The 27,854-nt window shown below is 46.6% G+C and overlaps 1 protein-coding gene across 1 annotated transcript in view; it reads left to right on the top strand.

Moving 5' to 3' along the window:
* GPRIN3 (GPRIN family member 3) overlaps positions 1 to 19,631 on the top strand; it is a 35,047-nt gene extending 15,416 nt beyond the window's left edge. The window contains exon 2 of the mRNA XM_054825319.1: positions 10,580 to 19,631. Within this exon, the coding sequence (XP_054681294.1) occupies positions 10,688 to 13,090 (2,403 nt within the window). The 5' untranslated portion in view covers positions 10,580 to 10,687 and the 3' untranslated portion in view covers positions 13,091 to 19,631. The remainder of the gene's footprint in view (positions 1 to 10,579) is intronic.
* Positions 19,632 to 27,854: the final 8,223 nt, after the last annotated feature.

The following is a 27,854-nucleotide window of genomic DNA, read 5'->3' as shown; positions in this document are numbered from 1 at the left end:
GAGCTTCTCTCTGTCCTGAAGAGCTCTGTGGTTACAGAGTGAGATTCAGGACTCAAAGGTAGCAAGGTAAGGTTTGGGCGTTGATTTTTACCAATGCTGAGTTGGTATCGGTGCCAGTACCTCCTTCTTCTCAAGCCAAGAGCCAGAACAGTAAGCTTCTCTCAATTTTACCTGATCAGATCTGCCGCAGTGGCAGTCGCTGTCATCTGGGAGGTTTCTCAGATACGTTTTTCAACACCACCTGTCAGCTCTGGGTGGAGACTGAAGAAGACATGGTGTATCTTATAGGTGTAATATTTTACTGTGTGTTCCTGTCTAGCGTTTGCCTTCATTAGTATCAAGTGGCTGGAAGCCCTCACACGGCTGCAGCACTGTGTACACGGTTAGGCTGTTCCATCATTTCTGGATATAAAGAATGATGGTGTCACTGGCTATCTGCGGTACATGACAAGTGGTGTTTTTCCTGGCTTTGCAAGGTACTGTTTAGGATGCGTCATCCTGTCCCTGTCTGGTTAGCACCTCCTGCCTTCCCCATGTCCCACATGCAGTGCCTCAGTTAATAAAATAATAACAAATGAGGCGCTGGTCTCTGGTTTGGTCTAATTCCACCAGGGTCAACGTTCAAAGAAATAAAGCATATAGCCTCGAGTAAAGCAAAAGAAGAGTCTGAGATGACAGCTTTTCACATAACAGCCCCACTTAAGTCATATCGTAAGCTCGTGTGACTGAGGTGAGCAGGCTAGAGTCCTTAGCTGGACGTACAGGTTTGAGTCATTGCCCTCAAAAGAGCATTTACTGGCGTTGTAAAGATACCACCGAATTGCTCCAATTTCATCTCTGAACACCGAAGGCTTCCAACCTGCAGCCATTTGGTTTCCTGCAGAGCCTCAATACATCAGACAAAAAGTGGCCCAGCACACAGCATCTTCCTCTCGTGTTTTTTTGAGGAGATGTTCAGCAGGAGGCGGTTTACTAAAGAGATTATTTTGTTCTTTTTACTGCTCTTATTGTCAATGACAGACAGCAGTGAAGCAAAGTGAGAACGTGAAGGAACAGGAAGCCACTGCTGAGGTGGCAGCAGGAAAAAGGCAAGATATTTTTAACTATTTGAGTTTTGGGTTTTTTGGGTTGTTTTTTTTTTTTTTTTTTTTTTTGAAAAAAGCCACGTTGATAGCTGTTTCAGCTGCCAGCCTCTTTATTCACATTAGTTGTGTTTCTGATAGCCAGGAGGCAAGAGCAGACATGGTGAGATCATCATCATGCCTTTCTTAGGTTAATCACACGCTATGGCAAATTTCTGCTACAGTAATGATTGGTTAGGCTCTGCATCCTTCTCTAATTACATGCCATTTGGAGTAGTTCTTTTCCGTTAGGACAACGCCTGTAAATGACAATGTGTATGTCCATTGCCAGGTGCCTATTATGTATAGATCTATATACTGAGCCCAGCATCTTCATTAAAATAATATGATATAAATTATATATCATATACTGAGCTCAGCATCTTCATTAAAATAATATGATATATGAGGAGAACCTAATTTTTCAGACAGTGTACGAGAGTTAAACATTAGTGTTGGGTTTTACCTTATGCAGAAGACATTCCTCCTGCTATCAGCTCTTCCAAGACAAAAGTTCCTTACTTGCAAGGTTGGTTTAAAAAAAAAACAAACGTGCTGCTACAATATGCTTCTGTGGGCACCGATAGTATGATTACTCAGGAGCAAATAATCTAATTATCTAGGGTTCTGCCACCACTACTGAGGCTTCTTAAGCCATGTCATGAGTGTTTGCACTCACTGCACTGGGGGAATGTTCTTAAGAAGAAGGTCATCATGAAATTCAGGAAATTTGCTTTCGAGGATCTGAAAGCATGTTAGAAGTAGATAATAGCCTTTGTCCCGTAGATTCACCCTTTCCAAGAAACGCCTGCTCAGCAGTAGTTACATTTTCTTGACCACACAAAATGTGATTTTGGTCTTGGTCCAGCTCCCGATAGCTGGATGCCCACCTAAACATCATCCTGCTAGTTGCTGCTAGTTGACTGGGAGTCTTAGCAGAGAAAGCAAGAATTGCATGGGGGCTAAGCCATCATTATGCTTTCACCCCTAAAGATGATCAGTCTGCTTTATAATGAAGTCATGTGTGCATTGCTATGTAGGAAAAAGGTATCTATTTTTTGCTGTTGTTAAACTGCTCTCTCGAAAAACAGGGCTTTTGTTTGTCAGCCATCAACGTTCAAATGCACTTAGTTGCATGAAATGCATTAATGAGAGGTTAGATGTCGCTGTGCTTTTATCAGACAGAAGAAGATAGGAGGATAGATAAGGAATGAAATTTCCACTTGGTTGATGGGCAATTCTGTTGCTTTCAACATCAAACATGAAAGCGGTGTTTGAAAGGTCCACATGACCTTCCTGTTTACATCCCTCAAACACCACTTCTTGTTTTTACTCAATAATAAGCTGAAGAAAAATAATGTGGCAGTGAGCTATGTGAAATGGAGTCACCTGCCTGATGTGGACAGCAGGTTGCTGGTTTCCTCTCATGTGCATGTGCCTTGAAGTCAGGCTGCAGTTCCTTAAAAGTCACTTCCAGAGTCAGATACTGAAATTAAAAAAATGCCCTGATAAATAATGAGGCTAAACATAATAACATGCAATTTAAAAAAAAAAAAAATGTATATCCCTGTGTGTTTTATCCACGTGTCGCATCCACTCTAGGGTGGCCCAGGATATGAGGTAGGAGTGTCGCTGTAGCTTATGCAACTGTTACAGCTGGCTGCCAGTCAGTGTAGTTGTTGTTTGATTTGGCTGTTGTCATAAAGCCATTTATCCTTCCCTTTCACCTTGGAGGAGAAAGACTGACGGGCTCTTGGTGGCGTTCTGCTGCAAGCCCCGCGTTCAGCAGGGACTTTCGCATATTTACACGCCTCGCCGAAGAAAGCCTTTTTACCGGGTGCTGTAACCCTGGAGGAAGCGAGCGAGGAGAGAGCCTGTCTTTGCAGCCCCGTGCTGCTGCCCAAGACCCTTCTCTGCCAGCAGGGAGGACACTCGGAGCATGATCTGAGTGGGAAAGTAGAGGGGCAAGACGGGGACATGGGGCAGAGGAGGGGGACGGTGAGGGGAGGAGGGTGTGGAGGTGATGCACATTCAGGCTGGCACCCAGCCCTCCTGCAGTTCCTTCCCACACCACCCCCTCTGAGCGTGCGTCGGGCTCTTTGGAGAGATTCTAGCAGCTGCGATTACATGAGGATATCAGCTTCCCCCAGAAAAGACTTCCAATCTGTGGAAAGGAGGTGAGCTTTGAAGGCTCAAAACTTCAAGGGCAACAGATGGTGCCACAATTCTTCATTTAAATCAGGATTTTCAATCTCCTTTCCAAATGTTGATTTCTAGCAATCTTCTTGAGACTATATTTTCTACCACTTTTAAATACTGTTTTTCCCTGCTTTAAAGTGTTGGTGCACAAAGCAACCCCATTTTCTTTCTGGAAACCTGCAAGAGTTTTGCAAAACAGGGGTGCGCCCATAAATCCATAACTGCTTGGTCCTTACTCCCACGAAAACAAGCCGCTGTTGCAGCGCTTCCACACCACGTGCCAGCCTGCTGCCTTTGGCCATGGCCAGAGGACGGTGACCTCTTCAGCAGAGCCAGCCCAGCTTTGGTGCTGGGGAACCTCTGAGTGAAAGTCACTGGTGTGGCTGCGGTAGCTGTACGCATCAGGGTACGGAAAAGGATAATGTGATCTGATACAATGACTTGCTGATAGAGATTAAAAGCAACATGCAACCAGGACTGAAGTTTACATCCATGCAGAAGAAGATTTACATCATGGCACTGCTAACAGCGCATGGGCTCCCGTCAGGACTCTCTGAACAGGCACCGGAGCTGGACGTGGTGGTTGCTGCTTGTCTCCTGGCTGGGGCGAGACGGGCGCTGCCCACAGGGAACAGATGAGACACGGGCCAGAACATCCCATCTTAGAGCAGAGGTGCGGTCGTACTTCCTTGGACATCTTTCTAATTGAAGGGTAACTAACTAATTATTCTGCTGCCAGCAGGACAGAAGAGCTGAATCAGGGTTGGTCACCACACGGTTTTTATTAATCCGTGGTTACGGGCCTGCCTGTTTGAAACTGGCTGCGGATATTCCCACACATCTGTCCCTGGGCAACTGCTGAGGTGCACGCGTGTCTCTCGGACCGTTTTGAAGTGTTGGGGTGAGGTTCTGCTCAAGTTCACAAGCCCAGGCTCTTGGATGAGCTTGTCAGCACCGTCCTGCGCTCAGGCAGCCAGGGGACTCGGACTGGTTCACACCCGTCTGCCTGAAGCTGGAGCAGAGGTGTACCCCAAATCTGGTTCAGCCCTTCCTGGGAGCACTCTCTTTATACCAATCTAAAGCTGCTGACGCCGGTACTGATTTTTCTGGCAATCCTGCGGTCGCACTAGGGATGGAGTGACTGATGCTTACTTCTGAACTGGGATAAACACTGCGGTACCAAAATTATAGATAGACAATCCCTCGCACTCACTGCTAAGTACCTGAGAGCCCTTGAGAGATCCGGTGTTGGCGAGCCTGTTTTGCAGTCTGCTGGACACTGCCCTCTCTGGACTCCTGGGCATTCAGCAAGAGTCTAGAGATCACAGAGAGCATAGAGAGAAAATGCACGAGAGCTACCTGCAGAAACAAAATCTGGCAATGCTAACTGCATGCTGCAGTGAGAAAATATTGTAAATATTAGATTGAAAAATGTATTTAAAATTAATCAGAATTGCTTTGCATATAATTGAGTAGACAATAAGGTTACTGTAGCTTCTTGGAAGGGTGTACTTGAGGTTCGGTCAAAAGCTCGGTGAAGTGAAAGAAGATGCAAAGCAGCTTGCTTTAGTTTGGATTAGGCCCAGAGGCCACTGTGCCATTTGGTAGGACTGGCTTAACCCATTTTCTCATCTGCAGGTTGTGGGCACCAGGTTAAGCTGAGCTTTCTCATTTGCAGGTTGTGGGCAACAGGTTAAGCTGAGCTTTGTCCTTCTAAAGTGGAGTTCCCATGCTCTGCACTTTGCAGAGTGTAAGCCTGTACTTGGCAGAGAGATGCAAGATGAGAGGAGGCAGCAACAAGGAAAATATATTTCTTCAGCTTGTACAAAATACTGCTAGATAAATCTTCAGTAGCTGTCAGGCCAATTGGCAGCAATATCTTTTTGACAAAAAATGGCAGTGCATCTTGTCCTTGTTTTTTCACCCAATTTCCCTTGGTTTATTACCATTACAAAGCAAGCGCAAGCAGAGCCTATTATTTTTCTTAAGTACTTACCCTCTGTTTTTCCTTTTGGACTCGATTGCCCATTCTTCCCCTCTGCCTCTTCCATTTTTCAGCATCGTGTCCTGACACCCGTGCGAGCAGACCTGCTCGGCACCGCGGGCCGTGTCTCGGCATCCAGGAGGAAGAGCTGCGGGGTCTGGTGCGGAGCCAGGCTGCGCCCCGAGAACCCTGGCAGGAGCCGGGTTTTCCTTGGGGCTGTTGGTGCGGTTTGGTCGGTGGTTTCAGCTGATTTAGTATTGCAGCGTGCGTCACGGGTGGTTAAAAAGCGCTTCTAGCGCAGGTGCTGGGAAGGGTTTTAGGAGGGGCTGTGGGGTTTCGTTCGTGGTGTTTACTTTAATACTAAAATGAGTGGCCTAGGCTTCCAGGGAGTGGGCTTGTACAAATAAAGGCCCTTTGCTCATGGGGCACGCATGTGTGCGTTGCCACGGCATTTCATATAGACCTAATATGCAAAGGGATTTCATAAATAGATGGACACTCATTTCCAAAGGCGATTAAGCAAAAAAAGGCAGAAAACACCTACCTTATGGCACTGAAAGCAGTCTAGCAATAGGCTGTTGTCCATCTGGGCTGAGCAAAGTCACATCGGTTCACTGGATGGTGAGGGAGTAAAGGGGTATTTTGCAGCACCTGCGGAGGTGTTACAGCACCTCTGCTCACTGAATCAGCAGGGGCCAGTCAGAAGCAAATCACCGCATACAGTCGCCCACTTTGCACAGAAGGAGCTGCAGCCCCGTGGCATTCAGCTTGTTGCTTCTGCCGTCCACCTCCCTGTCTGTCTCTGGCGCGGGTTCCTGCGGCGTTTGCAGGTGTGACCTGCGATAACATGTGCTGTCCCCTGGTGCAGGAGGGGAACGGAGACTTTGTGCACCTTCTTGAAATGCCAACCGCGTCTCTTGTGGGAACCACGTGTACGCAAGGTATCTGTGGGCATCCCCTGTCGCCCCTTGCTTCCCTGTGATTGTAGCGTAAGAATCTGTCTCCCGTCCGCATCCCAAAGCACGCTGAAAGATGGAAGCTGTGTGTCTTGTACCTTACCTCTCCGGGCAGCTTCTTTTGTGTTTTAATCACTATGTCCTTGGTTTGCGCTGTCCTTCATTGGGAGTGCCAGTCTTTGGTCCCACAGATAATTATGAGAAAATAATCCATGAAGCAAGTTTGTCACAAACAAACAGAATAACAAACACTGTTTGACACTAAAAAGAGGAAGTCACAGCACTTACAGAGAACAGCAACTTAATGAGCTGGAAAAAACCCAACACACTGGGTGCAGAATTAGAAGGATGCAAGTGCATGTGTATGTTTAAAATTTAAAGAAATGTGCTTTGTGTTCTGTATATTCAGCGCTTTAATACGAGTTGGAGCGTGCCATTGTCTTTTCCTCGGACCAGGAGACAAGAAGGGAAGCTGAATTTCTACTCCAGCAGGTGTTTATCTATGTCCTTAACCCATGCAGTTGTATGATGATTTTTGTGATGCTCTGAGAGATCATATGATGCGATTAGAACTGTTAAGGACAACTATTCAGTCCTTCCATTCGTAGAGACAAGGTTGAAGAGAGGGCTCAAGGAATGGAAAGCTGATGAGAATCCAGAATTGGGGAGGAAGGGGTGCTTGATTAGTTTGGGAGCTGCCTTTTAATTGTTTTTCATTATTTGCTTTTAAATTCTTTTTAAAATTGAGGGTAAGTAGAGATACTGGCAGTCTTATTTGTGCTTTTGCAGATTTTCAGATTTTTCAAGAGGGAATGGAAGGCAGAATGTTATGCTGGAATTTCCTGGAAACTTCTTGTTTTGCTTTATTACACATGTAGACTTTCTGGTTTTGTTGACATTCTTATAAGCAGCAAGAGGGAAATTTGTAGTGTTGCTTTATTGGGGGATGGGTGTTAATGAAATAAATAGGAGTTTCTTTACATTGTCAAAGTTAGAAACTTCTTACTGCAAAAGGTCCAGACAAATGTTGTGTTGAGATGAGATTGACACAGTCAGGCAGACTAATTTGGTCTGAAAGAATAAGGTGAAGGAGAATTGTGTTGGTGTAGAAAATCTGTTCTTATTACTAAAAATTGATTTTGACCTTTGTGGAGACACTGATTTTACCTCCTGATAAAAGAAAACTTCAGATGATTGCTCCAGGTCAGGTGTACAACACTTGAAATATTCATCAGCAATCTTGATTTCTTTTGACATGGGTTTTGGCCTACTACTGAGTTTTGCATTTCTGTTTCTTTACGTATTTGCTTGCAGTCAGTGTTGCTTATTGGTAAGAATCCTCACTGCCTTGCCAGTTGAGCAGTGTTGCCCACAGGTCCCAGCGTTGTTCTTCACTCCTGTATAATAGGACTCCAATAATAAAAATGAGACAGTAATCATAAATAAGACTTCAATAATAAAAATGCCTTTCCAATTCTGTAATTAGTTGGGTTTGCTTGCTTTTCTCTTGCCTAAGACTTATATGCCATTCCGATTTTTATTCATTCTTAGGCAACAGCATTGTCAAAAATTTCCACATTTATTCAGGCTACTACAGTGCCTTTGGTTCCTGTCATTAGGATGGCTTAGTGAAGAGTCTAACAAGAAAATAGCTCCCATGATTTTGACAGTGAAGTCTTTATAAAAACCTTATTCTCATAAACTAACTCATTTTCAGAGTCATCCCAGGCAGTAGAATGACCCAGCCCTCCAACCCGTGTTCAAGCGAAATGTCTGGGTTATGCTCTGTTGTCCGACACCAGAGAAGAGGTCCGTGGAGGTGTTTTGGGGGCAGAATTTCCTCTGTTGCCATTATATGTCAAGAGCTCAGTAGCAGAATCGCTTTTAATTAGCATGTGTGGCAGTCGTTTAAGTGTGTGCTCCTAGTGATGCTGGTGAAGAGCCACTAAACAGGTGGGGGGGAATTCATGTGGGGGTTCAGATCAGAACTAACTCGCTTTATTGAAAAATTAGGAATCGTTCCCCTGTCGAGCAGGTATGAGTTAAAGACAGTGCTCCAGCATGCAGATTGCCTTTCCCACTTTTTGTATAGTGAAGAGCCAGATAGATTTTTCTCTCCCATCTTTTTTTCTTCTGAAACTGTTTGCCAAGTAGTACATCTCATCCTGAAAACGGGGGTTGGTTTTGTTCCATTATTTGGTTAGTTGTTCTTAAATAAACTCTGGATCTGAACAAAAGAAATGTGACCTGCCCAACTGTATGTAGTGGTTTGGTTTGTGTCGATACTTGGAAAAAGGAGGAGAGTAACAGAAGTTAGACAAACAGATGCCCAAAGCCATCTGCTCCTCTCCTCACAGTCATTAGACGTTCAGCTTGGAATAGCTCTCCTTTCCTTCAGGACTACGTTAGCTGGCTTTAAAGTGAGCACAAAATGAAGTGGAGATGTCTTGTAGGCGGTCACAAACTTCCACAGATTTGCAGCCTGGTTTACATAAACTCAGTGCTTCTCAAAAAGCATGGCAATCATTAGCCGTGCTAGAAAGCCATTTTGGCGTGATGGAGGGCTGCTAGCACAGATTGCAGCTAAGAAATTCTGGATCCTTCAGGGGCAGGATCACAGTTTCCCAGGGCTGGCTTAACCCAGCAGACTGTGTATATCTGTGGTTGGACAGAGCCCAAAGAGATGGTATAAAAATAATAAATTATTAATATCCGGAAGACATAAAGCTTAATGAATAAGTAATAAGTCACAGCACTTGCCTTTTCTTAGAAAAATAGGCAGGCTGTATTTGTTTTAATTTTCTTTTCATGGAGCTTTTTTCTCCCATTGCTCTTTCTAAGTACCCCAAGGTGCTGAAATTTAGGATGAATTTCACAGAAACTAAGGAAGTTATACAGCTGCCATTCAGGCTGAGAGAGGGAAGGATAGTAAGGGATGTTTTCTGGAAAGGGCTTTTGCTGATTTTGCTAGTGGACGGGGAGGGTCTGGAACAAGTGAGCTTCCAGCAGTGTCTCCCAAGTAACGTAGCGAAGGAGACTCCCCTGTGCGTCTGCAGAGACATGGGCACACAGACGTACGGTGATTTTCCCAGCATCATCCCTCTGCTTAACAAAAACCTTAAATGTTCAGGATGTCTCCCAAGTCTCATACCTGTGTTTTGCTGGCAGCATAAGCTGGAGAAAGCCTTTTAAACAAGTATAGGTAGCCTGCAATTTAAAAGAAGGCTAGGGTGGGATTTCATCACCGGCTGCCACCACCACTCTGCTGATGCTGACAGGGATCCAGCCCTTGGCTTCTAGCAGGATCCAAGTTGGGCAGTGCTGAGTCCTTTTGACAGCCCAGCCAACAAGCACATTTGGAGATCGCCTCCTCTTTGAAGCCACGGTTTCTCTGCAGTCTTGGCTGGATTTCAACCTGGATAACTCTGCTCCACCTGCTTAAAATCCCTCCCCAGTGTCTCACTGGGTATGGCATGGACCCATCCTGCTCTGCCGTGCTGCAATGTCCCTCTTCCACTTGCATACCACCTGCTCGTAAACTGATTTCTAGATCATCTGTGCCTCCATTTATTAATCGAGCTGGCTTCCTTGTAATTATTTCAGAGGATCTAAATGTGAAAGCAGTACGTACGTGCACAGCCCTGGGGCTGTACAGCGCAGTAGCTTCTCTTGGTGTTCAGCTGCGCCACCCAGCAGGTTGTCATTCCTCTGTATTCCTTTTACCGGTGAGGTTTGGGTTCATCCACGTTAGCCCCCTGTGAGCATGTCCTTGTCGGTAGTGGAGTTACAGAAGGGGTGTCCGGGAGCAGAAGGGGGAATTGGTGCTCAGCAAAGGTGTGGGACCCACTCAGGTCACAGGGTGGGTCCTGCGGGAATCAGATCTGTTCTTCACATAGGCACAACAGGCAAGGTAGCACCTTTCCTTCCACAGGTGGATTGCTAGAGGATTTTTTCACAGTGAGTTTATTTTGTGACCTCTAATTTCCACACAAAGCCTGCTCCCCTTCCCATTCATCCCTGCTTTCACTTCTTTTTTTTTTTTTTCCCCCCTCCCTCTTGGCATGTCATGATGTTTTCGTTAATGTATCAACAACAGGGCAGCCGTTGTTGCTTTGTCCCTAGTGTTGTCTTCTCCATCCAGACCTTGGAATTGAGAGATCCTTGAAATCTGTGTCTTTTATATGACTTTTAGGCAGAATCAGATGCTTCACTTCCCTGTTGCCTGCAAGTGTTTCTCTCAAAGCTGTAAAAATCAATCTGTTCTGGGTACTTCTTCTTAAATCTGACTGCTGCTAACACTATGTTTCTTTCATTAACAGATTAACTTCACAGAAAACCCGTCGCTGACAGCCTGCCCTGTTGTACCACCGCTGGGCGAGAAAACTCTGAGGAGAAGCTGAGGGCAAACCACGTCTCAGAGGCAGTCCATGGGGACTGTACCAGATCCTCTGAGATCTGCCAAGCTTTCCCTGGTCACAGCTTCTGCAGAGGAGGACCACCTGGGAGACCTGCAGCCTGCTAAGCGCCAGCCCCAACAACCCAGTGGAGAGAGGGCCAGCAATGGCTTCCCGTGCACGCCGTCCGACTCTGCTGGAGTTTGCTTCTTCGACCTGAAACGCGCGGCGGCTGCCAGCGCGCAGAGGTGTGAGCAATGCCACGAGGACGATGCTAGCCAGCAGGAAGCCTTAGCCCCAGGGCTCGCCAGCAAAGCTGCGGAGGGACGTCCTGCGGCCGTAGGTCCTGCTGGGTGCTCCCAGCCAGCGGGCAGCTGGGGATCAGCAGCGCCAGCCCCCGCTGCGGCAGAAGCCCCCGCTGCGGCAGAAGCCCCCTCGGCGGGGCAGGGGCCAGAGATGATGCCGGCCCCCCAGAGCTCCCGGCAGTTTGTGCAAGGCAGCCAGGCAAAAACAAGCTGCCTGACGCAAATAGATGATTCTGCCTTGAAACCTCAGGGGACTGACGATCAGCCAGCACTTGAAGTGTTAAATTATTCTTCCCCGGGCGATCCTATTAGGGGTAATGAATCTTGTCGTACTTCTCAGGCAAACCTTCTGCAAAGAGGGGAAAAAGACAGAGGAGCAGAAAACCGTGGTTCTGCTGCGTGTCAGTCAGCCTCGCCAGCGAGGCACACCGAAGCTGACCTGGGGGGAGACCCGCAGACCAGTTTGGAGGCAAAAAGCAGCGCTGCGGACACCGCGCAGTTGCATCCCACAGATAAAACTGAAGCGGTGCAGAGCAGCAAGACACCAGCCCCATCTAGCCACGAGAGTCTGCGTCCCGTACGCAACGCGGACGCCGAGCCGGGGAGTCCAGGCCCCACCCAGCTCTCCAAGTTCAGAGAAACGGGTACAATGACGGTCCAGCCGGAGAGCAGCTCTTTAACTCAGGAAGCAGTGAGCAGGACGTGGCGAGATGCTGAGGTTCAGGCCGTGGCTACTGTGGAGAGCAAATCGGCCTCCACCAGTCCCAGCATCCTTGCTGCCTTCTTAAAAGGGAATCCTCCTCCAGAAGAGCAGGAAGAACTGCACGTAATTTACCAAGGAGGTATGGGAGTGAGCCAGTTTGCACTTACTGACAGTTCATCCTCACAACAAAAGTCCCCATGTTCCGGGATCACGTCAAAATCGACTGTTGTTATGGCTGCAACTGCTTCAGCCCAAACCCAGCATGTCAAACTGCCTGTGCTCCCATCTGACGTGGTGTCTCCAGCGTCAGCAGATCATGCAAAACCTGTTCTCCCCTTCTCCCCTGCAGCCGTTACCTCCCAAGGGACATCTGTGGGTAATGCCGAAACGATCGGTGCAGCCCGTGATGGCAAGGATGCCGTTCGGCCGCCGATGGATGCTCCAGTCCCACCAAAGCCCACCCCCGTTGAGCAGCTTGCAGCTGATGCCAGTAATCAAACTCCAGCGCAGTCTGGGTCTGGCGCTGGTGAACCAAGCACCACTTCTGCTGCCGCCGTCCCAGGAACCGAGAACAACGTGCGAGATGTTGTCCGTGATGCAGGAAGCAGCCAGTTACCTTTACTCTGTAGCACGGACAGTGAAGCCAAGGAGAAGGAGGTCCTGGGCAGCTCTGAGCAAAAGCCTGTGCAAAGTAAGGGTGCGAGTGAAGGGGAGGCCGTTCCTAATCAATCTGTGGTAAAACCAAAGGAAGAAGACTCGGCGGTGCTCGATCCTAAAGGAGGGATGAATGTTAGCAGCCAACCTGCCGCTGTCCGCGTAAAGGCGTGCTTGGAGGATGCGGGTGAAAAGGAGGAGAGCGGAGGCCAGGGAGACACTGACCAGGCTCGGACGGACGGCGGCCAGAGCCCGCAGGCAGGACTGACACCCGAGTTGAGTGCAAGTTCTGCGCGTCTCGCCCCTCCCTCAGAGCCATCAGCAGCTCCCCAGCAGCAAGGCCTCCAGGCCAAGGAGTCCAGTCGCCAGCTTCACACAGCAGCTCTTCCTGCTTCACCTCAGGCTTTGCCAAACCTGGGGGAAAACAAAAAGCAGCCCACCCCGGCCATGGAGGCGAAAGTGCAGGTGAAGCAGTCCAAACACGTCAGGGATGTTGTTTGGGACGAGCAGGGCATGACGTGGGAGGTTTACGGTGCTTCCCTCGATGCAGAATCCCTGGGAATTGCCATCCAGAACCACTTACAGAGACAAATACGGGAACACAAGAAACTGATCCGGGCCCAGAACAGTCAGACCCGGAAATCCATTTCCTCAGATACGTCCTCAAATAAAAAACTGAAAGGGAGGCAGCACAACGTGTTCCAGTCCATGCTGCAGAATTTTAGGCGTCCTAATTGCTGCGTCCGACCCGCTCCCTCCTCTGTGTTGGACTGACGTGCTTCGCAGGGGTGCGTAGGTGTCTGCGGTGGTAGAGAGAATCCCTCCCCTCAAGTCTTGAGTCCTGATGTTCAGTTGTGTTTTTGGGGTTGTGATGCAGCAACAGTGGAAAATTATTCCCCTTTGTTTTCTGAGTAGCCACGTGCTCCATCACGCCGTTATTATTGCCACAGCTGGTGTATTTCCACGTTATGCCCCCATCCTGACTACCGTCGGGTGAAAAGCTAGGCACTTAGCAAAAGCACAAATTTAAATTGCCACCTTGCTGCAGGGAGAGCAGCACCTTCTGATAAAGCAAGAAGCAGGGAGATTGTCAGAGTTGTTATGGGAAGTTATTTGTGTGCATCATGAGGTCTTATACAAAGGGGTGGGCTGGAGGAAGCTGGGCGAGGTGAAACGAAGGTTCAACAGCTGTAAAGACCTGACGCAAGATGACTTTCCTGGTGTGTAAGTTACACACACTGAGGCAAGTCTGTGAAAAGTCTACAGACATTGATCGCTGAGCTGTGTCACTTCTGGTGATGCTGGGGGCACCGTTCTCGTGTGAGAGCCAGGTCTTCCCCTCCCACTGAAACGGAGAAGCAGGCACAGAGTGAGGATCAAGGCTGAAGGATTGTCTCTTTGGGAGACGTTAAGTCAATGGGATTTTGATGGCTAGAAGGGGAGGTGAGAAAGGGATATATTCTGCGGGCTTTTCCTCCCCTGCATCAGCCGCGCTTAAGGAATAAGCAGGCGACGCAGGCGAGGCACGAGAGAGCGTGTCAGCGATGTGCCCGCATCCGACGGGACGCTGCCCTCCCTCGCGCTGCGGCGCTCCAGCCGAGTCTGTCGGAAGCAGCGAGCCCTGCCGGCTCCTGAGCCGGGGTGGGCAGCCCCAGCTCCCAGCCTCCCGCGGCACTGAGCACCTCTCCTCTAAACCACTCTTCAAAGTGATGTGGATCTTTTCTCTCTCTCCAGAGATGCACAGCAACGCTTTCCCGTAGGTGCAGGCTATCCTGTGCGTCTGGGTCCATGAGCCTACGTGTCTAGTGTGTTACACTGATTTTTATTTTTTTTTCCTTTTAAGTCCTTAGCCAACTCTACTTTTTTTTTGCAGTATTCTGGTGCTTTTCTTGCTACCTTTCATAGACCGAGTACCATTTATTTAGCCTGTGCGTATTTTGTTTTACCTAATGCTCTCTATATTATAAACCATTATATTGTTAACTTGAAACATTTACTTTACACAAGTACTGAAATCTTGAGACAATCTTTGCTGTATTTCTAATGTTAGAAAAGTTGTAGAAACTGCTAATAAAAGGTAGCTTAGTGACTCTTTCTCCAGAAGTGTGATATACAATAATGTCTCAAATGTATGTTGGTCACATTTCTCACCTTAATAATATTTTTCAACCTGGGAAATCTGTTTCCCACTAGCTTTTTATTCTGTCCACTAGAGTTCATGATGGGAGGCTGGGGAACTCCTGCAGTTTGTAGAAAATTTAGTTTTCAATCCTGCAAAGCACTGAGGATTTGGATATTGTAATCCCACAGAGTACCAGAGTTAAAAAGGGGTTATTTTTATTCCATTAAAGATTTTTCACGAATCACAATGACAATTTATTTCTGTCTGTAGTACCACGCAACTGACTTACTCTGTAGATCTTACTCATACAACTTACTCTGTAAATTGTGTAAGTTTACACAGTGTAAATGAGTATTAATATCTTTTTTTTTCTTTTTTTCTGTGAAGCAAAACTAAGGTGGTCCCCTTTTATTTAGGAGGCCAGGCTTTTTCTCAACTGCCAAGCCTTCAAAGCAGCTGGTTTGGGGCAGTTTTTCCCCAGCAGAAAGGTAAAATACTGTAAGATACAATATTGTAACCCAGTTCAATGAAAGGTGTTGCCCCTAGGCATAGTACTGAATTGACTCCTCGTTTTCCTCTGGTATATATTTGGGGGCTTTATGGCACGTCCTTGTTCCATTTCTGTACATTATTTCCAGTCCTCTCCCGCTTGATGCTGAATTGCTAATTCTGAAATACCGCGTTAGAGAGTGTCTTCCCACCTCTGCCTCCCACGAGGAAAGTCTCCTACCTTTTTACGGTTAGAACTACTGTTTCCATCCCCTTGCTAGCAGTGTCTGAGATGTGAGTTCAGTGTGAAATTGTGTGTGGGATTAATATTGGCAGTATCATTAGGTCAGGTTAGTTGACAAGTTTGGTGTCTCTTCCCACGTCGTGTCCATGTCAGCCCCGAAGAGGTTCCCCAAGTTGTCTGCAGTGTTTGCTGTGTCCTGTCCAGGTCCAAGGCTTTGTGCTGCTCCTCTCGCCTCCCTTCTACCCCATCCCTCGCTAGCTGCTGCCCAGCCTGTCTTCCTGCGAAACAGGGTCCCTTGGCTCAACTCGCGTCCCTCTCTCCACCATCCCCCTTGCTGTAGCGTTGTGAGCCAGCTTACTCTGAACTGTCCCTTTACAAATATGCTCAGTCTGAATATATAAATGGATTGTCGTATTTTATTTCCAGAGGAGAATAAATGGCTATCGCGCGTTCACCGATTTCCATGAACTTTATCCTTTAGCTTAAGCTCTCCAAAATATTTCTAGCGTATGGGTATGAGTTGCTTTATTGGGACCAAACTGGGCTTGGCAATGAATGAGCAGGGTGCTGGGCCAGTGCTGGAATTAACTCTTCTTCGTGAGGAATGGGAGATCTCTTCTGGTTCCCTGCAGCTGCTTCCAGCTGTGAGTCTTCACCAGCCGGTCTACCCACACCTCCCTCCCCACCCCAAGCGACCTCTCTTCCAGGAAAATTTCATCAATACATGCGTACCACAAAACGCCGATGGGCAAGTTACTAAGAGGTTGCATCTGAACAACTGCATGGGCGTAACTAGGAAAAAATGTAGTGGTCAGCAGAGCACTGCGCTTTTGTATTCTGGGAAAATATGAGTGCAAAGATGAACTGCAAAATGTTGGTAATGCTGCCTGGTGGGCACAGCAGTCCTGCAGGCATGCGTTTGAAGCCAAGCAATAACGTGCCAAAAACCAATACACAAAAAAGACGAGTCAATAATCACCAGCGCATCTCATGGAAAATATTTTAGATTTTCACTTTGCCTTGCTAGGGCAGACTGTAGGCAATCTGCTAGTTTAATACTGGTAATTTATGCTTTCTTCTGCGTACAATGCCTAGATGATGGTGTGAATCCTTGTAGGGATGATGCATCTTTCACCAGCAGTAAAACAGAACCATGCTTTGAGTAGCAATTAGCAAATATTATGCATGTGAGTCGTCTCATAGCAGCCGAGAAAGACTGTTCTTGGTGTCACATCAGCATGGAAAATAAAAGTGTGCTTGGAGTAGCGGTATGGCAGAGGGTAGAGGGAGATGATCCGTGTGCTACCACCCCGCTCTTTTTCTCTGCCCAGTGACTCAGAATCACATTGCATTGGTTGGATGGTTAACAAGCAAGGAAATCCATTTGGGCTAATAGAAAGAGGGTTCAAACCAGAAAGTACTTTGTCATTCCCAAGAGTAAGTCTGTATGGAAAATAAAAGACCTGTGTTGTAGCCTGGCCAGCTGAAGTAACTCTGAAATTCAGTTTGTTGCAAGATGATGAATTTTGGGAAACAAGCCAATTGTCAGCAAACTCTTCCCTGTTGGTTGCATCTTCTGGGAAGGTTGACATGGCCAGAACCATTAATAAAAGCAGCGAATGAAAATGGAAGAGTTACTTGTAGTTTCACTTCAGGAGATTTCCACTAGGAATGATGAGAATAAGCATGTTTCAAAATTGCCAATACAAAACCCGAGTTGAAGGAGAACCTCACTGCAGGCAATTTGCAATGTAGTCCTGGATTTTGTGTGAGGCTGTGACATCCACCACTTGGTTGGTGTCTGCCGGCTTTGCGTTGCCTAGGGTACGAGTGCTGGAGTCTGGCCTCATTTCTGCTGACTTGGTTTGGAAAAAAGAGTGGAAAGAGAGCTGGAGGGACAAGGAGGGGAGTATCTGTCTTCTCTTCAGAGGAAGAAAACTTTTTTTTGAATATACAAGAAGGGATTGATGAGAAACATGGGGAAGGAGGGACCAAAAGAGAAGTAAAAGTTGATGTAGGTGCTTCACAAGGAATTCGCATTCCTATGTCTGTAAAGCCAATGTTTTGCTTAACTTTTGCCCATTTGTTCATTCTGAGCTCACACGTTTTTCATATTGTTGGTGTCCCATGGCTTTTAGGAAAATGAACATTTCCAAAGGCTGTATATTTTGCTAGTATGTATAGATATATCCAAATACGATTCAACAAAATCGCTAGGCAAACAACCTCAGTTTACTACTGCTACTACCACATAAGAGCTTGTAAAATGCACCATTTGGAGAAGTATATTCGAGGGATTCAGAAGAGGTGAATATATGCTCTAAAGATAGCACTAGCTTTTATCTTGAATTTCATGACTATGTTGAAGTGTTAAAGTTAGAAATGGAAATCCAATGAAAATCAGCGTTGATGGAAAATTCAAGTTGGCTGCCACTGGTTTTCAGTTTGAAAACTTGATGGAATCTACCATACCAGTGTTGCATTACTTAGCTCGGTATATGCAAGGTTTGTATGAAAGTATAAATTTTATTAGCTTATTAGCTCCATTGTCTTGTTCTGTGTCTATCCTTCTGCACCTTTGGAAAATGAACGCAGTAGGTTACCAAGACAGAGTAAGTCTTTCACACTCAGCTTATGGAAATAGCTGCTCTGAATGATAGACAACTAATCATCAGGGTCCATGGTCTTCAAAAGTTAAGGGCTACGGTCTGAAGGAAACTCTCCCCTCCTTCTCCCCCCCCCCGCCTTTTTTTTTTGGTAATGTCTCAACCTCTGCTGGTTTAATTTTTTTGGTGACTCTGTGATGCATATAAGAGTGGGATGAGTATTTTCACTCATCCCAAAGGTATGCACATAGATTCTTATCTAAATGCTGGACACTACCAAGTATCTCTGGAGTCACTGGAAGCTGCGGTGGTCCGTGGGCCTGCAGGTCAGTTCCTGTACGTTGAAATGGCTGCAATGTTCTCTTAGGGGCCTAAATTATCCCACTTGAGTCAGTGTAGATGTTTGAAAGAAAGAATGAAGTGTTAGAGCTGAATTTAGCCAAACTGAAATGAGTATCATCCATTTTTTTGAAACTGAGATTTATTATCTGCTCTGTGCTTTTCTGAGCAGCTGTTCCGTCCCAGAGTTTATAATGTGGATTTTGCATCAAATCCTGGCAAGGAAGATTTTGCAATGTGAAATGTATCTTTAATCATTCAGGCTTCTTTAAAGAAGAAAATGATGTTATTACTGAGCCCAGTCACACAGAGAGGACATTTTTTTTTGCTGTAGCAGAGAGTTTGCTGTAGGTAAGCTTATGTGTGCGTGTGTCCATGTTTAAAAGGGTTGCACATGCATGCAGGTCTCATGCATTACTCTGATTACTCTGATTTTTTCTTTTTGCCTTTCTGATTGAATGCTGGCGGTTTAGCATTTTCCACAACTTTGGGGCAAGTTTAGATTGCTCTGCAATACAGAAACAAGGATTTTCCCCTTATCTGGTCTCTAAAAAAATTCCCACAGCTAAAAAAACCCACAAACATTTGGCCAACCTCCGTGTCTAGACTGTCAACATAAAGTGCAGTGGATGGGGTGTAGACAGATACACACTCGCTCATGAGCTTTGTGGAAATCCACTCTCGTATATACAAACTGGTTTCTGCATAAAGACTATGGGTGATAGTAAGCATCTGAGCTCATTAGGAAGAGAATCACATCAACCAAGTCCCATTTGAAATACTAGACCTCACGTTTTCATTAGCTTTCTGCTTAGACTGACACTCTCCGGAGTAGAAATAAATGACAGTTCTGCCGGCAAAGTCTCTGGCAATTGTCTGCTGGAATATGAGTCTCTCAGATGCTTCTCAGCAGCTCTGCTACAACAGGCAACCCTGCTGCTGGAGGGTCCTCCTGACAGCACTTCCCTTAGTCCGGTTCGAAATCAATAGTTTCAAGTACATCAAACGCAAGTTTAGACACTGCCCTGAGGAATTTCAGTAAAACGGAAGAGAAGGATCCACGTGTCCGTGGTACATAGAATCACATCTGAAGCCTGAGGTTGCGGTCTCAGTAGCACGCTGAAAAGCATTGGGAGTTTCTGCCCAGAGTTAAAGGGAGAGCGGGTGAACTTTGAATTCCTGGCTGTCGCAAGCAACATAAAAACGATGGGCGCGAATCAGTCAGCAGCAGAAGAAAACCAACTTGAGGGCTTGTAACAACAACTAATATTATCGTGGCTTTATTATTCTTATATTTACACTGACTGAGTGTGCTGTACTGTATGAAGTAAAGCTAGTATTAGGCTTCCAGGTGTACTGTGGCATTCATTTGAGACATACCAACAGAAGTTTGCATGTGAAGAAGTCTTACAGTGATACTAAAGCGATGTTACCCAGCTGATCGAGTCCCTTAGGAATTTAATGTTTTGCTGTTTTACATCTCCTGGTTTCCATGCTGAGTACAATAAAATGAACACTGTCTTAATTATTCTGGGTCTCTGTTTATAGGCTGACATGGGAAAAGAAAGGACTTCTAAGTGTCACTGGCCATTCTGGCTAAATCTGAGAATGTCTGTAAGGCAGAGCAGCTACGAAGGGCTTTCTGAATTCCGGCCTGAGACCAGGCACCTTGCAAAGCTCGGTGCGGTGGAAGCCACCACGCGCTGTCCCTGCCGGAGAAGAGACCCGTCTGCTTCCTTCTGTGTAAGTGCCGTTGACTTTTCAGAGCTGTTTATGAGCTCAGGCTCTTTCGCGGTGGCCGCTACTCTACCCTTTCACGTGAATTCACTCAGCCTCTCAGCCGCCCGCTGCCACACAGCAGCACATTATTCCTCCAGCTCAGCTCCCCAGGAGCCATGTCCTGCTCTGGGATGGAAAGGGCAGAGTTTTAACCCTGCGGTGTCACTGCTGTAGCAAATTGTCACCACCAGCCGCCAGCACGCCTGCGCACCATGCACAAAGCTGAGAGCATCAGCATCAGCACCATTTTCCTCCCCAAAAGGAAATAAAGTTTTATCTCATGGTACAAAAGAGCGTAAGATAACAGACAATGTCAGTGAAGTCTTTGATCTGGCAGTGTTGGAGGCATGGTATTTCCATGTGCCTGTCAACTACTGGGCAACCTGGTCTAGTGGAGGGTGTCCCTGTCTACGGCAGGGGGGTTGGAACGAGATAATCTTTGAGGTCACTTCCAACCCAAACCATTCTACGATTCTACTAGAGGGCACGGGGACCCTACCTCGACATAGTGTCTTCTGTGGCAAGGGGAGAGAAGTGGAACAGATCCTGAGATAATGTGATTGCACGGTGCCTGTGCTACCCGGGACGTTCTGCTGCTCATCCCAAGCTGGAGCCCTCTTCCCAAAAACAGTCATTTCCTTCGCTGTGTTTCTGTACTTTTTGTGTCTTGTGGTTGTCTGCTAGAATTCAGGTTACTTCAGCTAAGTGCCCAGTACTTTGAGCAATCACACAAGGTATTTTATTAATGAGCTTTTCTGGATTCCTTGTCATATGGTTCAGGTTTCTGCGTGCCAGTGGCTGTCAAAGATTAGTCCCGAACCCAAACTGCCAGGAGCGGGGTGTTTCCTTATAGTAGCTGGGTTCATTCAGCTGCATGCTGCAATCCCCAAGCTCTCTTTCTTTGTAGGCAGGAAAACTGAGGTCTCTTCCTTTCCTACTTCATCCATGTAGTCTTGCTGTGGTAGGGAACCTAGACGTACCCTGGTCTCGGGCGACTGACCAAGCAGAAAAAGGACCAGTGCAGAGAACAAGCTAGCACCCTATCAAACCAGTAATCACCAGTGTGCATTTTCCATCTGACACAGATTTTATACCATATAACATAGCAGTTTCAGTGAGAGAGTACCTGCATATATAAAGAATAAGTCTGGCTTCTTGTTCATGCATCAGTTGCTTTCCTGAGAATACGAGTTTTCCAACCAGCAGCACTACGTCCTGGGGTATCTGCTTAGCTTCTTTAACCAGCTAAAGAAACCACCATGCCTTTAGGGATTCAGATGCCATCAAAAACACTATGTGGCAGGTGGCAGTACTGTGAGTGGAAAACTTAAGATTTCCTCATCGAGGTTCAAATGGAGAACTATGAATTGCTAGTTTTACTAGCCAATATTTTAAAAAGTAGGCACTTAAATCCGCAACTGAGTATTTAGATAAATGTGGCTTCATTTGTGAGACATGTAGAGTGCTCTCATCTCCTGTTGAGGTCAGGTAATGGAGACCTGTGGATGCTTGATATGCCCACAAAGCAAGCCACTCTGTGAGACACCCATACCCAGTGTGATAGTAGGTAACTCATAGTAGGCAACTCTGAGTAGTAATGACAGTCTGCGTGTTTGGACCAACAGAAAGTCGTCAGCACAAATTAGGCAATGGTAATGTATGCCCCATTGCTACTCGTATTTCAGCAGCGTTTGGGGGAGTGAGGGTAGCACCGCTTGCATGGCAGAGCACCCTGCTTCCTAAAGCCTTGTCCTTTGCACTTACAAGAGTCAAACTAAGTGGGATCAGCAGCTTGGGAGTGTGGGTGCCAGCCTGCAAAGGAATTTGCCTTTGCTGTGCCATCTCAGTGATGAATTAACTTCTTTAAAAAAAAAAAAAAGTTTTCTAATAGCCTGCTGTGGACTGTGGCACAAGGAAGGGATTTGGGTCATTCATGCTGAGGTTCTGCCTTAATTCCATAATTCTATTTATTTATTTTCCTAATTAGAAACCTGCTCATGGCAGTGCTTTTTCTCTAAATCCGCTTATATAACATCAGATAGACATAAGCGAGCTGAGCAGTTCAGGACGTGTTTCTCACAGGCTGCTGAAAAATACTCCGGCAGCTAGAGCACGACCGCTCGGCACCTGCCTCTTCCTCAGCACTGGAAAATGGCTGGTGCGTAGGAATGGCTGCCGGGTTCTGCAAAGCCTCTGCATCCGCGCCGAGCCGGGGACTGCTGGGCTGCGTCGCCTTGGGCTCGGGAAGGAGGAGAGACGAGGTCTGCCCGGGAACCGGCAGAGGTGAGGCCATGCACGAAGCCATTCCTCCTGTGATTTGGGAGCACTTCACGTTTCTTCCCTCATGTTTGTGTCTCTTCCTTTTTTAAGGACAGTTATTGAGCTACTAATGAGACAAATTGCTTAGGCTTAGTAAGTCTTAAGCAAAGGGAGAAGCCTCTGGGGAAACAGTGGCTCCACACATTGGGTTACTCACCCTTCCGAAACGCCTGGGCTCCCGTTAGGTTTTGGATGCTTCGAGTGGCCGCTCTGTAGGCAGACGCTGGTGGACAGGCTTCCACGTTTTTCCCTGGCTCCAGCAGAGAAGGAATGGGGAATAAATAAGGCTGACACTTGTTCTGGTCGTATCCAAATGTCTTCCTGCATCCAATGTGACCATATCTTTATGGATACCAGCTATTTAAAGGAGAAATGCTGGCTAAGAAAGCAGAGAGCTACACAGCAGTTTAGGCAAGACACTGTAATCAGATGAGTCCCACAAACTACCTGAAGCAAATGCAAATGCAGTATATGCTCCATTTCTGGTTGATGATGTGCAATATTTTTTATTACGGGTTTATCTCCTTGCCTTTACTGACATGGTTCTGCATGCTTATATACTTCTCTGCTGGGAAAGTTTTCCTGGTATTCACCCTAACTCCCCTGACGCACAACTTATGCTACAGCAGGCTATACCTCCTTCGTCCACCCTTCCTAAGCAGTGCTCTCTCTCCTCCCAAACTCACCTGCCTTTCCAGCTTGGCTCAGTTGGTGCTGAAGGACTGTTTGGAAGAGCGAAGTGGTCGGTCGCTCACTCTCATCTGCTCTTCACTTTTTGGATGTTGCCGTGAGTGATACTAGTAATTGACTTGCATTTCTTAACGTGAGTTCCTGTGCTTTGGGGATATATATCCTGAGATCATCAAACTGAATGCAAACACAGCCAGCACATGGCTTCTGCTCCCTGGGGTGAACGTGGGTGAGTAGCCTCTTCCCCATCTGCCGCTCATCCCTCACTTCTCCCTCTCCCCTTGCAAAGCCAAAGCCAGGTTCTCTGCCCCGTTCCCCCATGACAGCACAGGTGGAGCAGACAGCCATCGTATTTTCTCCACTGGATATTGCCCTGAGATGGCACATTTCCCACAGGCACAGAGCTGCGGTGACCATCTCATAACGTCCACTCCTTTGCTTGCAGGGAGAAAATCTGTCCATGTCTTTTGTGCATTTTCTTTCTAGCCTGGCTCACGTACAGGCTGCAATAGCTACTGCAAACGAATTGACGGCACTGAGAGAGCCTACAAAATTGAGGGCAGTCCCTAAACAGTCCTAATCTCTGCCGAAACAGATGCTGGAGCTTTTGTAGGACCTGCCCCTGATAAAGAAGAAAGCTATATAGTATAGCTTACAGCTTTTTTTATAGCTACACATGTGGAGGTTGTGTCCAGCTTCAGCACAGCTGATTCTTTCTGTCTCCAGTGCAGGTTAAAAAAAGGAAAAGAAAAAAACTACGTTGAAGCCTCGCTCTACTGGGGCACACTTCTCTCTTTTATTTGTCCAAGGACGTGTAGTGGCACAATGTACACGTTGCTCTTTCCTGGCAGTCTGCTCTGATCGCACAGTTTTCTACCATTGCAAGGCATCCAATACCAGCTCCAGAAGAGCTTTCATACTTCTTTAACTTGTTTGGCAAGTTTTGCTTGAATAAATTGGATCTTTCAGTGCTGTGGCTTATTTCCTTAAAAGGTCATATGCCTAATCAAAATTAAAAAAAAAAAAAAAAAACAGCAAAAAACCCCCCACACCACAAAACCCCCTACATTTCCAGATACTAGGAGGAAAAAGAGGTTTGGTTTCAGTGCCCCGTCCGAGAATGCAGCATGTGCAACAAACAGGTGCTATTGGGAAGAACAGCACAGAACTTTGCTTTGGTAGTACAGAGAAAGGTCCATAGGGGAAGAGATGGGCTGGTTTAAATGCTCCTTTTCCTGGCATGCTCCACATCTTTACAGATGAATGAATTATATTTTGCAAAGGCATTTTAGCACTGTTAAAACAGTTCAGTTTGGCTTTCAAAAATCAAGTGATTGACATGTTTTCCAAAGTGCTTCAGTGTGGAAAAAGAGCAATAGCTCATTAAAATAAAAATACCTGTTTGGATGAAAAAAAAAATCTCTGAGCAGCTTTCCTGTAAGACTGGTTTCTAACCAGCAGTCTCAGCAGGTTGGACCTTGCCAGGGAGGACAGTGAGAAAGAAAGCTCCTATCTCTCCCACATTTGCAAACACCAGGTGAGTCGGTGTTGTGCATTAAGCTCAGGAGGCAGCAGAGGCTCTGTGGGGTGGGGGGAGAGCTGAGACCCAAGTGCTCTTCATCACTTAAGCCCACTGAGCAGGGGGAGATGGGAGGCAAGAGCCTAAACACAGTTGATAATGATGCAGTGAGTTGCAGCAGAGACCTAGGTATAAGGGTGCACAAGGGTTGCTCTTAGGAGAGATGTGGAAGCCTTGGGTGGTCGTGGCAGCTTGAGAAGACTGGTTATCCTGCAGGACAGCTGAGGGACTCAGGGGAGATACAGGTAAGGTGTGCCATTGAGTTCTTGCCTGTGCGATAGCTTTATTCAAGGCTGGTTTGAAGGGTTGTGAAACTTGGATTTGCTGAGTGGAGAGGATGGAGGGCCTGGGTTGAGAGGAGGGGCACCACGCTGCATGGAGTGCATAGTGTTATTAACCCATAGCAAGGAAAAGGTGCAACTTCTGGGAGAGGCTTTGATTCTCTGTGCAGAAATGGTTTGAGAGGCTGAGTTTGGCTTATGGTGCTTGTTTTGCAAACCAGGAGTAAGGACAGGTAGAGTTAGATCCAAAGAAAAGAAGGGCAAAAGAGCTAAGGCTGCAGCAGGTGTTTTGGGCTCCCACCAGCCAGGGCAGCCCAGGGAGCGTGAAATGGCACGACTGTCTGGACTTCTCAGAGGCACACAAAACCCTGTAAGGCCAGGATTTCCCCCAGAGGTTTTAGTTTTTCCCTCTCTTTTTCTTGCCAAGAGGCATGTAGCTGCACAAAGTTCCTGGTAGAATGTTTACCTTGTGTTTGCATTGGTTTTAGTGGGAGAAAAATGTGTTGACTGGGTTTTGATAGATAGAAAAGGCAGATGTGGATTGATTGGGTAACCTACCAGAGCGGTAATTTGGATGTTCTTGGCAAGTTATATGGGATTGTCACCTAACTTAAATGAAATCTCTTTTAAATTGAGCAAAATTACTGAGTCCACTGTCTCATAGCTCTCATCCTAGCTCTGCCTGCCTTGTTTACCAGGGACACAGCATTGCCTGCAGGTATACACAGCATACATTGATTTTTAATGTCACACTAACACACTGCACACAAACACCGTAATAGTTCTTGGGAGTGGCACCAGCCATGGTGTCACATGGATGTTTGACTCTTTCTCACCCTGTGCCTTTGGTGTGCAGGGCCTGAAGGGGATGTGGCCTTGCGGAGTCTCCGATTCTATTTGGGGAGGGGGGGGCGGGGGGGAATCTGAGGCTTAGCAATCCAAGCTGCAACAATTGCCTTGAAATTGTGCTTTCAGCATAATTGATGCAGCTGTTAACCTTAAGCTGTTAAGCTTAAACTTGTAGGTAGCTTTAAATCATTTCTTGTAGTGCAAATTAATATCTGACTGAAGAATCAATTTTAAAGCCTGAAAAGACCGTTGGCCAAAATCGTACAGAGAATTTGGTCCTCCCCTGCTGTTAGCTATGGCATAGTATAGGAAAGCTGGGAAGAGTGAAGGTCATTTGTCCTTCTTTGTTTGAGCAAAAGGGTAAGACTCTTTGCTTTTAAGTGAAGCAAATCAAATCTCTTTTCCCTCCTAACTTTTAATGAGCTATCAAACCTCGATAGAAACCAAGTGGAAACACCTGATCTTGGCAGGACTCTTGCACTGCAAAGCTTATTGTCTCCTCTGGAGAGAATGACTCTCCTTATGTCTGTATAGCTATGTGACACATGATGACCATGTTTACATTGTCCTTGATAAACTGTTTCAACAAACTACAGACTAAACTGTATTTCAAGGCAGGGGAATCAGAAGTGTCCCATAAAGTAAAGCTTCTCTGTTACAAGCAGCAAAACATCACACCCTGGTAAATGTGCTTTTCAGCAAAGGAATTGCCTTCATCCTTCTGAGTGCCTGCTGCCATGGCTTAGGGCTGGCCTGCTCAATGTCTGAGCCCCCCCTCCTCCCAAGATGACCTTTCTGAAGAATTTTGCGAATGAATCACCCTATGTTAAGGAAACCACTGAAACCCAAAGGGAGCATCAACCAAGCATGACTTCTTAGGTCATGGTGATACAGCGCTTGCACACAGCCTCTTGCTCACAAGAGCAACAACTTGGCAGTAACTAGGGCAAACATGTTGGCCCAGGATTTAGTTCTCACATGTCTCACCCTGGTGAGTGACACCTCCCTAGCAGTGCTCTTTTTGCCTACTGAATCAGCAAGGGAGTGGTCAGTGTCAGGACCACAGTCTTTCCTCACTGTGTCACTTTGTATAAATTGTCATCAAAATGGTCAACCTGGCAATTGTGGAAGTAATTTTGATTCTACAATAATTTTGAGCCCACAACACAAGTGATGTCTCTCAGAGCAATCGGGCATTAAGGAATTTTTGGCACTGCTGTGTAGGTAGGTTTTAACTGGCGATCTAGGCACCCTAGCACTAGACTTCTAAGTCTTGGCCTTAATGTCTGAGAGAGAAAGGCTCTTTAATCTTTTAATGATCTGCCATATTTGGAGAAAGTCTTTCCTTCTATGTCACTTCAAAAATGCCTGCACCTTCTGATCTAAAAGGTTTTTTCTCTAGAATGTGCTGATAGCAGGGGAGCCAGAAAATGCTGCAGTCGCACTGCAGGACACCTCACAGTTTCTCTACTGAGCACAAGCATTTTAACCCTATTGCCTTCAACGTGCAAAGTGCTCAGGTGTGGTTTTGGTTGTTTAGTGGTGTTTTTTAAAGCCAGTCAGCTGTTGATCAGCTCATGGCCCAGACAGGGTGTGAAGTATGGAGGCCATAGTGCAGCAGCGCTGGCTGGCAAGTACTGAATAGCGTCAGTGCCAGAGTCTAGGAACATTGTCCAACTAAATCACTTGGGAGTGTTTTGGGCAAGACCTGTAAGCTCCAGCTCAGTCATCTGGGTGTAGAAATTAGTTAACCTGTTCCTCTGGCAAATATGAGGCAGACAATCTATTCAGGTGACTAGTGGAGTCCCTTCCAGTGATAAAACCGGCAGAAGATCTGCTCTTCACTGGGGTTTTCCATGTCTCAAAGGACACAACCTTGCAGAAAACAGTTCCTTCCAGAAGCTGAGCTCACTTAGCTCCCACAGAGCTCAACAGGGAGCAAAGGCCTCTAGGCTGGGTCCCCAGTAAGTGGAGGTGGACAGCCCTTGCATCCCTTGGCCAAGAAGCCAAAATGAGCAGAGAACCTCTGCTAATGAAATGCATTAAATAATGCTGCTTCCTGGAAGAATTTGTTAATTAATGCTTGTCTGTCAATCTGCCGAAGCATTGGCACCTTCCAGCCAAATCAGCAGTAGCATCACTAACAGACCTACGACACACCTCAGAGCTGCCTGTGGCACCTCACTGTCTCTGTGGTTGTGCAGGGACCCCTTACAGCATGCGCTCTGCGGGGGGGGATAA

The sequence above is a fragment of the Grus americana genome, chromosome 4 (assembly GCF_028858705.1).
Source record: "Grus americana isolate bGruAme1 chromosome 4, bGruAme1.mat, whole genome shotgun sequence".
NCBI classification, from domain to species: domain Eukaryota; kingdom Metazoa; phylum Chordata; class Aves; order Gruiformes; family Gruidae; genus Grus; species Grus americana.
Note: the sequence above shows the minus strand (reverse complement) of the source record. Positions and strands in the feature narration are given on the sequence as shown.